This window comes from Neospora caninum, chromosome X (assembly GCF_000208865.1).
Source record: "Neospora caninum Liverpool complete genome, chromosome X".
Lineage (NCBI taxonomy): Eukaryota > Apicomplexa > Conoidasida > Eucoccidiorida > Sarcocystidae > Neospora > Neospora caninum.
In genome coordinates this window covers 5,774,776-5,787,128 of record NC_018396.1, presented here as the reverse complement: position 1 = coordinate 5,787,128, position 12,353 = coordinate 5,774,776, and the positions used below count along the sequence as shown (strand labels likewise).

The 12,353-nt window shown below is 54.8% G+C and overlaps 2 protein-coding genes across 2 annotated transcripts; both read right to left on the bottom strand.

Annotated features, from left to right (window-relative positions):
* Positions 1-2,502: 2,502 nt before the first annotated feature.
* Positions 2,503-4,108, bottom strand: NCLIV_051530 (hypothetical protein; the record flags this gene model as incomplete). Its single annotated transcript, XM_003884707.1, has 4 exons — positions 2,503-2,612; positions 2,901-3,260; positions 3,392-3,449; positions 3,860-4,108. The coding sequence occupies 4 exons, from the start codon at positions 4,106-4,108 to the stop codon at positions 2,503-2,505; spliced, it is 777 nt and encodes a 258-aa protein (XP_003884756.1).
* Positions 4,109-6,698: 2,590 nt separating this feature from the next.
* On the bottom strand, positions 6,699-10,255 carry NCLIV_051520 (putative DJ-1/PfpI family domian-containing protein; the record flags this gene model as incomplete). Its single annotated transcript, XM_003884706.1, has 5 exons — positions 6,699-6,807; positions 7,072-7,258; positions 7,754-7,836; positions 8,244-8,750; positions 9,135-10,255. The coding sequence occupies 5 exons, from the start codon at positions 10,253-10,255 to the stop codon at positions 6,699-6,701; spliced, it is 2,007 nt and encodes a 668-aa protein (XP_003884755.1).
* Positions 10,256-12,353: the final 2,098 nt, after the last annotated feature.

Genomic DNA, 12,353 nt, shown 5'->3' with positions numbered 1-12,353 from the left:
TCCATCTCAGAGACTCCGAGAAGGACGGAGACAAACGAGATGCAGAAGCGATCTAGCCATGTGCTCTGACATTGCACGTGACACACAGACAAGCGTTCTTGGCCTCGGCCGTTGCCTTTTGGGACTCGTGTTTCCAGTGTCTCCCTGGCTCGCGACGCCTTTCACGGACGCTTCGACGGGTCAGCCTCTGGCTGAAGAACACAGAAAAGGCATTTCATCCCTCATCACGAGACAGCCCGTCACGGGCCGCCATCCAGCGTTTCTCCGCCTGTTTGGAGGGCACCGATCCTTCCGCCACGTCTCCGGTTCTCCCTCTCACTACGTGTTTCTTCGCCGCTCTCGGGCTTGCTTCAGTCCCAGCCTCTTGCGGCGCCGAACCTCGTCGGCGCTAGAAAAAAACCCAGCCGAAGAGGAGCAGATTCCACTCACCGGAAGGGTGTGTGGCGGGCGGAAACGGCAAGAGGCGCGGACCTCTGTGCAAGAAATCGAAGCGAGGCGAAAAGGGGGAAGGAGCGCCAGAGTTGACGGAAGCGATGGGTCCCAGATAGACTCGACACTCTGACGAGGCGTGAGCTGCACACGAGGAAGCAAGAAAAAAAGAAGCAGAGGCAGCTAGAGGACGAACCAAGAAGGTTTTAGCCGTGGCTTCGGCACCGAGAAAAGAACAGGCGCGATGTACGCGCACGAAATCGTCCCGTTCGTCGACACTCCTCACGTCCAAATCCCCGACGTCGCTCGCGTGTGTGCGTCCTCAGTGTAATTTTTAGTAGAAAGAGGATCGCGTTAAAAAGTTAAACCGACGAACTCGCCATGGACCCAGCGCGATCTGCCTGCCGCGCCGGCAGCCAAAGCGTTTCGAGAGCAACTCTCGCAAAACACGCGCGGAGCGTATCCACGAATTCGTTTCCAGCGTTTCGCCTTCAAAGGGGAGGCAGAACGGTCTCTCTCTAGCAAGTGTGAGCTTTTGTCCAGAACACTTTGCGCGCTTGGCGTTTAGACTCCGAACCGCGGTATTCGCTCTTTCGGTGAACCCCCCCCTTCCGTGTGTGTCTCACGAGACACAACAACAACACTCTCTGCGTGCATGCGACGCACGAGATGCGATCACACACCGAGTTCCCCGCAGGTCACAGGTTGGCACTAAGGCGCGAGAAAATGCGAAGGATCCCAACTCCAATGCTTCTAGACTGTGCAGCTTCACGCGAAAAGTTTTCCAGGGGGAAAACGTAGAACAGGAGAGGCGGCGTCAGCCTGGCGCATAGGGTCGCCTGGTGAACTACCAGAGAGGGCGGAGAGTGTGCCGATAACAATGCAGTGTTAGTTGTTTAGCAAGAGAGCTTGGTTAACGCGTCATTCTTCGCAGTTCCTTTTCTCTGCATCCTTGCCTTGAATCCCAGAAACATCCATCTGCAAGTATGCGGGAAGATCACTTCTCGGGCAGCCTGTTGACGGAGGCTCTTTTTGATGAAAGGCAACACCAAAGGGATGCGCTTTGCAGCTAGACGAGGTCCAGATGCGTTGCGATTTTGAGGCGACAATCCTTTTCCCATGGCGCAAAAAAAGAGTTCAGGAGAGAAGGAGCAGAGTGAGGGGCGATGGCGTGTCGCTGAGCTTGCTTGATTGCGAAACGCAGTGATGCCCTCGCGTTGTTCACGCGACACACAGAGAACGGACCTCTCGCTGTCGACGGCGCTCTCCAGTGCGCTGAGAAACAGTCCTCAACCGCTGTTGTAAGGCATTGGGGTGTCCCTGTGATTTGTGAAAGCCCGCCGAGCAGAGAGAAAGGGGAGAACACACACATGGAGACCGCTCAGACGAATCGAGAAACAACTGACGACCTATGCGTTGCCAGCGTTGTTCGCAGCTTTCCTTCATGGCTGCAAGGTACCAACTGGGGCACAAATCGGTCACGAGAGTGTCTCCCGCGTCGTTTTCTGGAGACGGTGTTCGTCTTCTGCACAGACGCTACGTGCTTTCCTAGGATTGCTGACTAGAAATAGTGCACGGTGACCGAATTTCGTGCGTGGTCCGGGGACGCACTGAGAAGAACAGTCACTGCCGATTCCACCACGGCCCCCCACTTTCGTTGCCTTCTCTTGCCGCCGTTTTGTCTCTTCTTGCTCTCTACTTCCACTGTGCTCGTCTGCTGTGTGCATGTCTATCGCTCCCGCTATTTTACAGCGACGCCACGATTGGTCCTCCCAGGTGTCTTTCTTCGCTGGCTTGATTTTCGTCGTTCCGTCGGACTTTCCCAGCGTCTGTGGCTTGTGTTCCTTTTCTCTCTTCGGTCTTTCCCTGGCCTTTACGCACAGAACGCATTTCTGGATTACTAGAGAGCGCAGGAAGGTATTCAGGAGAAACGCATACCGGAAGCCCACGACACACGACCGCCGGTGCTGTGGGCACACACGGAAAATTAAAACGAAAAAGAACACAAGTCACGGACGATCAAAAATACAGTCCTCCCGGTCTCGCTTGACTACGCTGTGAAAAGCCATCTTCTCAGGAGCAAAGAAGCTGGGACGCGATCTTCTTCGCCTGTTCCTCGTTGTACAACACTTCAACGAGTTTCAGCGCGAATTCAATCGCGCTGGAGGGACCGACGGAAGTCACTGAAGAACAAGGAAAAGCACAACATATTTGCATACGTGGTTCGCGACCTCGGTGTCAGCGCGTCGCACAGATATATATATATATATATATATATAATATACAGAGAGCGAGACAGCGATATGAAGATGGGGTTCATGTGCATTCACGTAGTGAGGTAGATACAAGCGCGTGAGTCCTTGCAGATGCGTCTGTGTGTTTTACAACGCATTTCTGGTACGAGTCGCTAGGCGATGGCAGGGTTTTGCGAGGGCCCTAAACTGGCCTGTTTCTGGCTTCCAGGCTCTTACCGATTTTATTGCTGACGCACACGCGTCCCTCGCCGCGGACGTTAGCGGGGAACTTGTCCATGAAGCAAGGGTAGGCAACTGCCTTTTCTCCCTCAAGAAGGCCGTGGGTCTGGAACACGACAGCGGGCGATGCGCAGATCGCAGCAATAAACTTGCCTTGTTCCTTGTGCGCTTTCAGCATTTTCGTGAGAATTGCAGAGTCTCGGCATCTCTCCGCCCCCGGCATGCCGCCCGGAACGGCAATGCAGTCAAATACCTCGTTCTGAACCTCCGAGATGAGTTTGTCTGCTTGGACGCAAACGCCGCGCGACATGCGAACGAGTTTGTTGTCCTCGACACTGGCAACCATCACCTCGGCGCCTGCCACACAACAGACACAACAGACGAAAAGTGGAGAGCCGGACTCGCGCGAGATGCAGAAAGGACTCGAGAAAAGAAGGAGGACGGGGAGAATTCGCATACGGTAAACACGACGCAGGAACAGTCCTTACCGGCCCGGCGCAGAGTATCGACGATACAGACGGCCTCAATCTCCTCCGAGTCGTGGGCCTGAAAAAACAAAACACAACGTGTCAGTGGCGGCATGCGCTCTTTTTCGACGCAGGCGACGGGTTCTCTCACTTTTTGATTCCACAGGGGCGTGTGCGCCTCGGCGCTACAGAACATCATACCTCTGCAGCGTAAGGCGACAGCAGTACGCGTCCCGCCGGTTTTTTTTATGGCGATGCCCCCGACGCGGAAAGAAAGTTGTACGGAACACACGGCGTTGACGACAAGGGCGATTCGGAAGCAGCCCTTTCCGCAACAGCCAAAAACTCCGTTTTGCCGAACACAAGCGGTCTCTCGGAGGCGTCCTGCGCTTTCGGCGCGTTTTTTTTCACTGAAAAAATCACGGGGGTGCTCTAGATAAAGCTTGTTTTTCGCCTTTTGCGAGGCTACCCTGAGCGAAATAAACTTACGACGGGAACGAGGACTTTAATCGCCATTTTGCTCGACGCAGGCAGCGAAGCGAAACACCGAGACGGAATCTGCGGAGACGGTATAAAAAATCGGCCCGAGACACTGGGACACTCGCGAGAAACCAGGGGTCGAAACTTTTGCGGTTTCAAGAGAGAAGAGAAGGATCGGGAAATACCAGTTCGCAAGTGAGGACACACAGAAAAAAGAAGGAGCGGGGAAAGAAACGATCCGAAGCCTAGAGGAGACATGAAAGAGAGGTAAAAAGGAACTGCGACAGATTGCGACCAGGGTAGGGATCTCAGACTGTTGAAACCCACTGCAGCGTTGAGTCTGTGCACACCAACAAACCGGAGTGGACGACTTTCTTTCGCGTCGGACAAAGAAAACTCGATTTCTTCACTCGTTCTGCGGCACACCGATTTCTCGCGGGGCCTTGGGTTTTCGGGTTTTTTTCCGCACCCAAGCGCACTCTGTCACTTTCGCATCGCGTGTGCTTGTGTCTGCTGCGGTTGAGGTTCCCGGGAGGAGGTACCGTTTCGATGCCACACGCGTTTTCGACTTGCTAGAAATCAGTCTCTCTCTTTAATAGAGGAACTCGTAAAGCCACCATATAATCTGTAATGCGTGCTGCAGGCCGTTTTTCTCGCCGAGGGCCCTGAGGCTGGGTTCGCAACACGTTTTTTCCCATGATTTGCGCAATGGGGGGGGACCGACTTTTTCCGACGCCGACGACGCGTGGTTAACGTGGTTCTCGCCGAACCGCCGGCTTTGTTTTTCTACTTTCAGGAGGTTCTCCAGAACTGGTACGGTACTCCACTAAACGCACAAACCATTACGCACAGGAGATAATGCTGCTCGAAGGTTTGTGATCGCGCCACTCTGAGAATCTCGAAACATTTGTTCACCGGGAAATACGCTCTGCCGGACGTTCCTCGCCGCCAACGCGGCCGACGCCATCAGAACTTCAAAGCGTTTCAGGATGTTCCGGTCTAGCTTGCTTGAGGTACTTCCTTCCCCCTGGAGGGATGCCTGTAGTCGATACTTTTCTGCTTTAAAGCATCGGTCTCTCTTCAGAAAGACCTGCACATCCGCACTCAAAAGTGTTCTCTCCGAGCCTTCGCCAGGACGGGCGCGGACACGGGGGGAGCACACGCCTGTGGACTTGGGGGAACCCAGAACTCGGGGAATTTATTTCTGCATTGGTGACGCGTAGAGGAACACGACTAGGAACTCGAACGGGGGAACACCCCCACTTACGGCTTTAATGCCCCATTTATGATAAACGGACAGAGACACTTGCCTATCCAATTCGAAAACGACAGGACCGCTTCTGTCGGGCGCCGTCACAAACACGTTTGATGACTGGCGTTTACCTATATCCAAAGAGTAGCTTTTCGACAGCCTAGGAGGCGTTTCGGTCTCGCGAAAGGCAACAATTTTAACCTGAAGACGACACTGTTCCTGAGCCAACGAGAAAAAACCGTTCCACCAAACCTAAGGGAGTGCGACCGTAACGCTACCTTCCGTCCCAAATACTTTCAGACACTGAAGAACTGAGCGTATACAATATAGATGGCAGCTGGTGCGTGCTTGTTACTCAATCAAAAAGCGGGTATCACCCCTACGCACAACCCTTGGACACATCAGGCACACGGGGAGTTCTCTCTCCCGGCACGGCCTGCCCCGACTGCCTTTCGAGGCTGTCTCACCAGACTGGCAAAACAGACACCGCGTCGACGCGTCCTCTCACAGGAGAAGGGAGGACCCCGAAAAAAAGTCTAACGGCGGAAGTTGTTTACAATTACAAAACCTTTTTGTTAATGTGCGAAGTCCGATACCCGAACGAGGGGAATAACGACGAACCAGACCTAACGAGGCGTCGCCGCTTCTCTCTCCGGTCAAAAGGCGGCAGAAACAGCGGACTACGGGTTGTAACTGCAGGTTTGGAAGCAGGACGAGCCTGACTCGAGTCCGAATCACGAGAAACAAAGACAGATGTTTTCTCGACGGAGTCTCGGTGCACAGGATCGCCACCTCAAAACAAAAAAACAAAAAAAAACAAAGCAGCTCTAGACTGAGGGGCTCCACTACTCCAGGGTCGATGCGGACTCGCACCACGGAGACTCGTGAATGGATGAGATCTACTTTCGTAGACAGGTGATATCCGTGGAGCAGAATCGGTCCCTATCCAACACTCTGCGCTCTCAATGTGTGGTTCGGGCAGAAGGCCGTTTTTCCGCTGTTTTGCAGAAGCTTTGAAGCGAGAATAGAGAGGTGCGACGGGGACTTCAGGTGACACTCGTTGTTTCTCTCATCGCTGCCTGCACGTGCAGGATTCGCAGAAACGCGAGGCTGACGGGGCTAGACGCACAGCAAGGTCGAGAGAGAGAGAAAGCAGTGGAGAGAACCGCGCATGCTCACACAGGCACCCGAGCAAGAACGGAGGGGGAAAACAGATTCGAAACGCTTTAGAGCCAACCATTCGACGCACGCCGTGACGGAATGGCGTGGGGACGAAACCGCCCAGGAAGACCCAGAAGACGTCTCCCCGTTGAGAAGGTTCGACGGGGTTCAGAGACGAGGTGCGACTGACCAAAAGGCATGAAGGAAGGCGGGGACCGACACAGCAGAGAGCGAGATTGAATCACAGACGCGAAGAGTCGACGAAACAGCGAAAGGAAGAAAGGAAGCAACAGCGAGCGAGTGAGGCCATTTTTTTGCCTACTATTTGCCTCTACAGTGCAGAGGCCGGAGAAAAGGAAACGTAAAATACGCGAGGACGGGGTAAGAGTGACGCTCTGCCGGCTCGGCTGTTTGAGGAGGACTGCCGCGAATCTTTCAGTCCCTTCCCGATCGCTCGTCTGCCCAGTTTTCGAGGAGATACGCAGGCGCATGCAGCCCCGTTTCCGGACGGAGAAGACGAGGGTTTGGTTTCGTGTTATTTTTTCTGAAGGGAGACATAACAACACAATCCGGAAACGAACGAGTTCGTGCTTACCTTTCGTAGCACTCCCCGTCTGAAGGGATCGTCCTCAACGAAAAACGACAGTCTATCCAGAGCTGGTTCGGCTGTCTCCTGGCACTGCGCTTGGCAGCCTCAATTTCTTCCCCCGGCACTTAAGGTGTAAAAAGCGCGAAGTAGCCCAGAGGCGTCATGATACCGTCCGACCCCCTTTGTCTGCACTCTCGCCGCTCCTCGCGCGTCACTTACCGTCCTATGCTTGTGTAGCCTCTGTCGTAGAGCGGGCAATAGGGCAACGCGAATCGACGAATGACGTACCAGACGTGTCCGTACCGGAATCCAACAAGCGGGTGCACTCGCAGGAAAGCCGGTAACCAAGAACTCGAAACCTGCAGCGGCAGCAGATGCGCCGCGTTCGGGTCGCCTTCCCGACTGCCTGAGAACAGAAAGCAGACACAAAGCGGATCCACCTGGCAATCATATACATATATATATATATATATATATACATATACATACATACATATACATACACATGCTTACATACACATACATACACATGCTTACATATGCATATGTATGCGCCCATCATTTAGTCCCCCGTTATATCCCAACGCGCACATGACGATCCCATCGTGAAACATACACGCAAGCCCCAAATGGGTGTCCACGGTCTAGGCCTCCTAAAGACGCCAATGTGGAAACATATGGTGTCCGCAAAGCCGATGTACGGGCGTGCGATCCAATAAACATCTGCGTAACTCTGTCCAAATCAATGCCCACACACTGCACGCCCCGCCTACGTTCGCAGCCTCACACAGAAAGCATTCCCCCGTCCTGTGACTGGCCACATGCGGCTCTGTCTCTTATCCGACGCTGAGAGCCTCCGACACCGGATGGTTATTTCAAATGCAAACACCACGAAGCTCACCTAAAACGAAGGCCAGCGGGCGCAAATGCGAAAAGCGCGTGACGAAGTCTTGGACGCCTTCCGCAAGGCCGCAGTGGTAGACGCTACGAAAGAACACAAAGGGTATAAAGGAGACGCAAATCAAAAAGGCGAAAATCGACATTGCCGTTGTGGCGTAGTGCCGATAGGGGTACCCCGTGCCTTGAACGTGACGGTTCTCCTTCAAGTTCGAATGCGTTGCCGAGAGGAGCCCGCTCCGTTGTTCCGGTTTTTGCTTCCACTGTAGGAGCATGCGTGAACCCCGATCCTCAAAAACTGCTGCATACCTTTACACCGTATATACATGTTTATGGATATACATATACCTATGTAGAATCGTGTGCAAAAGCGACTTTACCCGTGTGTGAGTTGTGTCGCTCAGAGCCGAAGACGAGCCGATATCGGCCCAGCACTCTCAAGGATTCTATTCCAGAGGTACAGGGCCTTCCACATTTCAGAAAACGAAACGAACCTGACATCCAGTTCAAATTCTTTCGCCGTTTGTTCCACAAAAGCAGCAACCTCTTCAAACTCTTCTTCTTCGCCGTGAAAGTAGATTGCCTTCGGTCTGGGCAACCCGGTAAGAGTCACCACGCGCTGTGGTCTTCGTCCCTCGTTTTCGATTGCCTCTTCTTCGCGTCCCGCTCCGTTCTCTTGGGCTGCTCTTGACCTCGGCGGACAGGCCGTCTTGCACCGTTCCTCAGGGTTTGCAGCCCTCGCTCTGTCTCGCCTTCTCTCTGGGGCATTTGCGCCTGTCTCTCCACTCAGTGACGCCTCTTGGGCACCTTCTTCGGCCCTCTCCTGTGCCTCGCCGCGAGCGAGAAGAGACGAGAATTCCGGAGGAGAGCCTTCACCTGTCCGCTCGAGGCAGTCTTCACCAAGCAGGAATTTCGCGAGAGCCGCGCGATACAGATGGAGAGCAACAACCGCGTCCTTGCCGCCGTTAAACGAGAGAATCACAGACTCCGGGCCAAACAGTCTGCGAGCAAAAGGCAATCGAAAAAGAACGGGAAGAAGAGAAACGAGAACGGGGGGGAAAGGCAGAGGGCGAGACCCACATACACGGAGGACAGGCGACAGACGAGAGCAGGAACCGGCGAGCAGGGGCTGCAGGAAGCAGGAAAAGGTCGAGATGGAGAAAAGAGAGAGAGAGACAGACCAAAGCAACGGACATCTACACACATTCGCGCCCGAAACAGAAGCGGCCGGGGGTTCGGCGCAGAGGGCGAAAAAACTAGGAAGAGACAAGGCCCGGGAGCGGCGGCGCGCTTCGAAGTGAGGAGACACATTGAACCTTGAGAACACCCCAAAGCGAGACACACGAGACAATGAACGCGACGTCGTCCAGAACCAGGAGACTCACCTGAATGCATCGACGAGGACTTGGAGGCCTTTCTCCAGCAACTCCGCCGTAACGGCCGGCGTCATCTCTTCCTGCTGCTGCTTGAGCACATCTTCTTTCTCGCCGTGCACGGCGGAGTTCCCATCCCTCCGTGTCTCCGCGTCCTGGTGCGGCGCCGTCTCCTTGTCACTCGCGTCCGGCTGTGTCGCCTTCTCGTCAACCTCGAAATGCGGAAAACGTTGCGGTTCACGCCCTCTACGCTTACCCTCCTCGATAGCGGATTCGATTCTCCGAAGCAGATCAGCACTTCTCTTTAAAGCAGAGAGACTCCACCACACCCGTCCCCGCGTTTCCTCTCCGCTTTTCGATGCCCACAGCTCGGTCCGAGTCGTCTTCAGGTTCGATCTCTTGTCTTCCGCCTGTCGCTCCTCTCGCGTGCGCTCTGGAGAGCCTCCTTCCACCCCAGGTTCCGTTTGCATGACCTCCGCCGCGTGGGCTCTCTGAAGACTGCCGTTGCCCACCGCGTCTCGGGCGTTTCGACTGCATGCTGCCTCTTCGCGTTTCTCCGTCGATCGGCGGCTCCGCGCCTCGGCAGGGTTTGTCCAGCGCGCGGACCTCCCATTGGCGCAGCGAGAGGCCTCCCACGAAGCAGCAAGAGACACCGAAGCTGAGAAGCGAGAAGCGCATTCAAGGCCGGCAGAAGGCGAAGAGCCGGAAGACGCGCAGGTCGACGTCGGTGTGGAGAGAGAAACCGGAGGCGGGAGAAGCGAAGATAAGCAACTGGACAAGGGAGAGACGGAGCCCACACAGGAGCAGGAACCACTCGAGAGACACCACGAGGAAGTGCATGCGGCGCGGGCAGAGGCAGAAGGAGCGGAAGAAGACGGGGCAACAGAGCGTGCGGGTGAAGCAGAGAAACCGGCCGGAGAGATAGGGAGTGCAGGTGGTGAAGACGAAGAAACAACGGGGGAAGACGGGGAAGAGCTGGGTGAAGAAGCAGGGGCTCCAGAAGCCGCCGCGGCCGCAGCGGCAACCATCGCCATGGCGACTGCCGTCGGCGGCGAAGTCGACATGGCGGCGACGGGGAAGGCGAGGCCGAGGGCACCGCCGTCGCCTCGTCGAAGAGTGCGGCCTACTCGCATTGAAAGAGCGTGAGCAGATTGTAGGCGCCAAGGAAGGAGTGAGAAACGAAAAACGCCCAGAAAAAGCAGAGGGACAACGGAGACAGCGGAGCCGGGAGACGCCAAGGCGAGGAGACGGCGGAGCGGGCAGAGAGACGACAAAAGAGCTTCTGGTAGAGGATCAGGACGAGGAGGACAGTTGGCAAGAGGACAAAGAAAAGCGTAGAAAAAAAGACAACGAGGTAGACGCCAGCAAAAGGGGGAAGGAAAAAGAGGAAAAGTTAGAGAGGGCCAGCAAGTGAGACACGAAGCCAGGCAGCTTCTCTCTCCGCAGCGCTGGCCGCACAGAGACACGGAGGGGGAGTCTATACCTTTCCAGAAACGACACAGAAACTAATTCCGAGTGAGCGAAAGAGAAAAGAGCACAAAAGGAAAAAAGTGAAAACCCAAGGGAAACAATCAAAGTCCAACGGGGAAACGCCAACGAACGACTAGGTGTAGGCAGGCGCTTGAGCAGGGTTTTCACACTTGTCGAATCCGACAAGTGTGAAAACCGCGAGGTGACGTAGCTAGGAACGTCGTGTGCCAGAAAAAAAAACGAAAAAAGGAAAGAATCCAAGTCAAGTGCAAGCGAAGCGAACGGTTTTTTGCCGCTGAGCAACCCTCTACATCTCGTTCCCGTAGGTCGCGTATAGGCACAGCGACGACAGCGAATCGTGCAGCGTTTGCGCACATCTAACACGGCAGGGAAATTGACGTAGCGCGCAAAGTCCCCTCTCAGGCAGCCACGAACCACTCGTGGCAGCTGAGGAGACAATGACAAATCGCCTCCAGACCCCTCTTTCGGTCCCATTCATGACTTGTTTCTACGCGTGACACAAGTGCGGTTTTCAATCGCTACCAGAACACCGATGCGCAACTTGCCGGGAAGCACGTCACCGGCGTGTAACCACCCTCGCACACTCGAAGAGAGGGCTGCCAGCCAGGTCGTTCAAGAGGCTAAAGAGACATAAATTCTCAAAATGGACGGTCGGTTTCGACTGACACATGAGCATGCACAGAGTTCCCTATGAGCGCTGTTGCTGGAAGCATAAAGCGGACACGCAGTCGCAGCAAGTTCGCCATCCGGTGCGGAAACTCTGCCAGGCTGTGGTAAGCAAAGCCGTCAGAGACTTCAGAGGGGAAACAGACAAACGAAAAGCGAATCACCTTTCTAAACTGCCACTGTACTGTTGAGGAATGTAACGGGGAGTGATTCCCGTTTCGCTCGTCTGGCCCGATGCAGCTGGAGCCGGGCGGCAGAGATCGAAGAAGTCGTCGACTGCTGGGCGATGTGTCTCATCGTGAAGGAAGTGAGCCGCTCTCTCCGGCTCTGTGGCAACACGAACAGCATGTCACCCACGTGCAAGACCGTGCAGGCAAGAGGCTTACCAATCCCAAAACATCCGTAGTCGAAGAACGCAATCCACCCGCGAAAGTCTGTCTGCCCGACGCAAAAACGCTACACTTCCTTCTCAGTTTGTGCTACACACTCCTACGGAGATCTCCACCGAAAGCAAAACCTGGGACTGAATATGCTGTGGAGATTTTGCGCTTGCCTCCATATGCAGGCGAGCCGGTGACGAAATCTGTGGCTCTCGCTCCGTCCCGGAATTGCCAGTCGTCGGGTATAGTCGCCTCCCTCACAGCCAGACAGTTCTCGAGATCTGCCTCATGTGAGGCAAAAGAAAGCCAACGCAGTCTATTTATGTTTTCTGTGTATCTACACCGACACCTGGAGGCTCCGGAAGAAGTGGAATGCAACGGGCGCCGCATATCATGCAAATCTTTAACTGGCAGTTGACCGACAGAGGTCGTTGTACCTTTGTGCCTCACAAAGATCGCACTTGCGTTTCTCTCCATCGGTTTTGTCTCCTCGAGAAAAAGTATACTGTGCGACATGGCGTATGTTAGGGCTCTTGAGGTAAAGAATCGTGGCGAGTAAAAACAGTATCGTAAGCGACACGGCCCTGCGAGCTCGACAGCTGCAGCGAGTGCAGGCGATCGCCTCGCGTGGACGATGGGAACGACTGGCAAACTCGAAGCATTCCCCGGTTCTGGTGCGGTTGAATCGGCATGG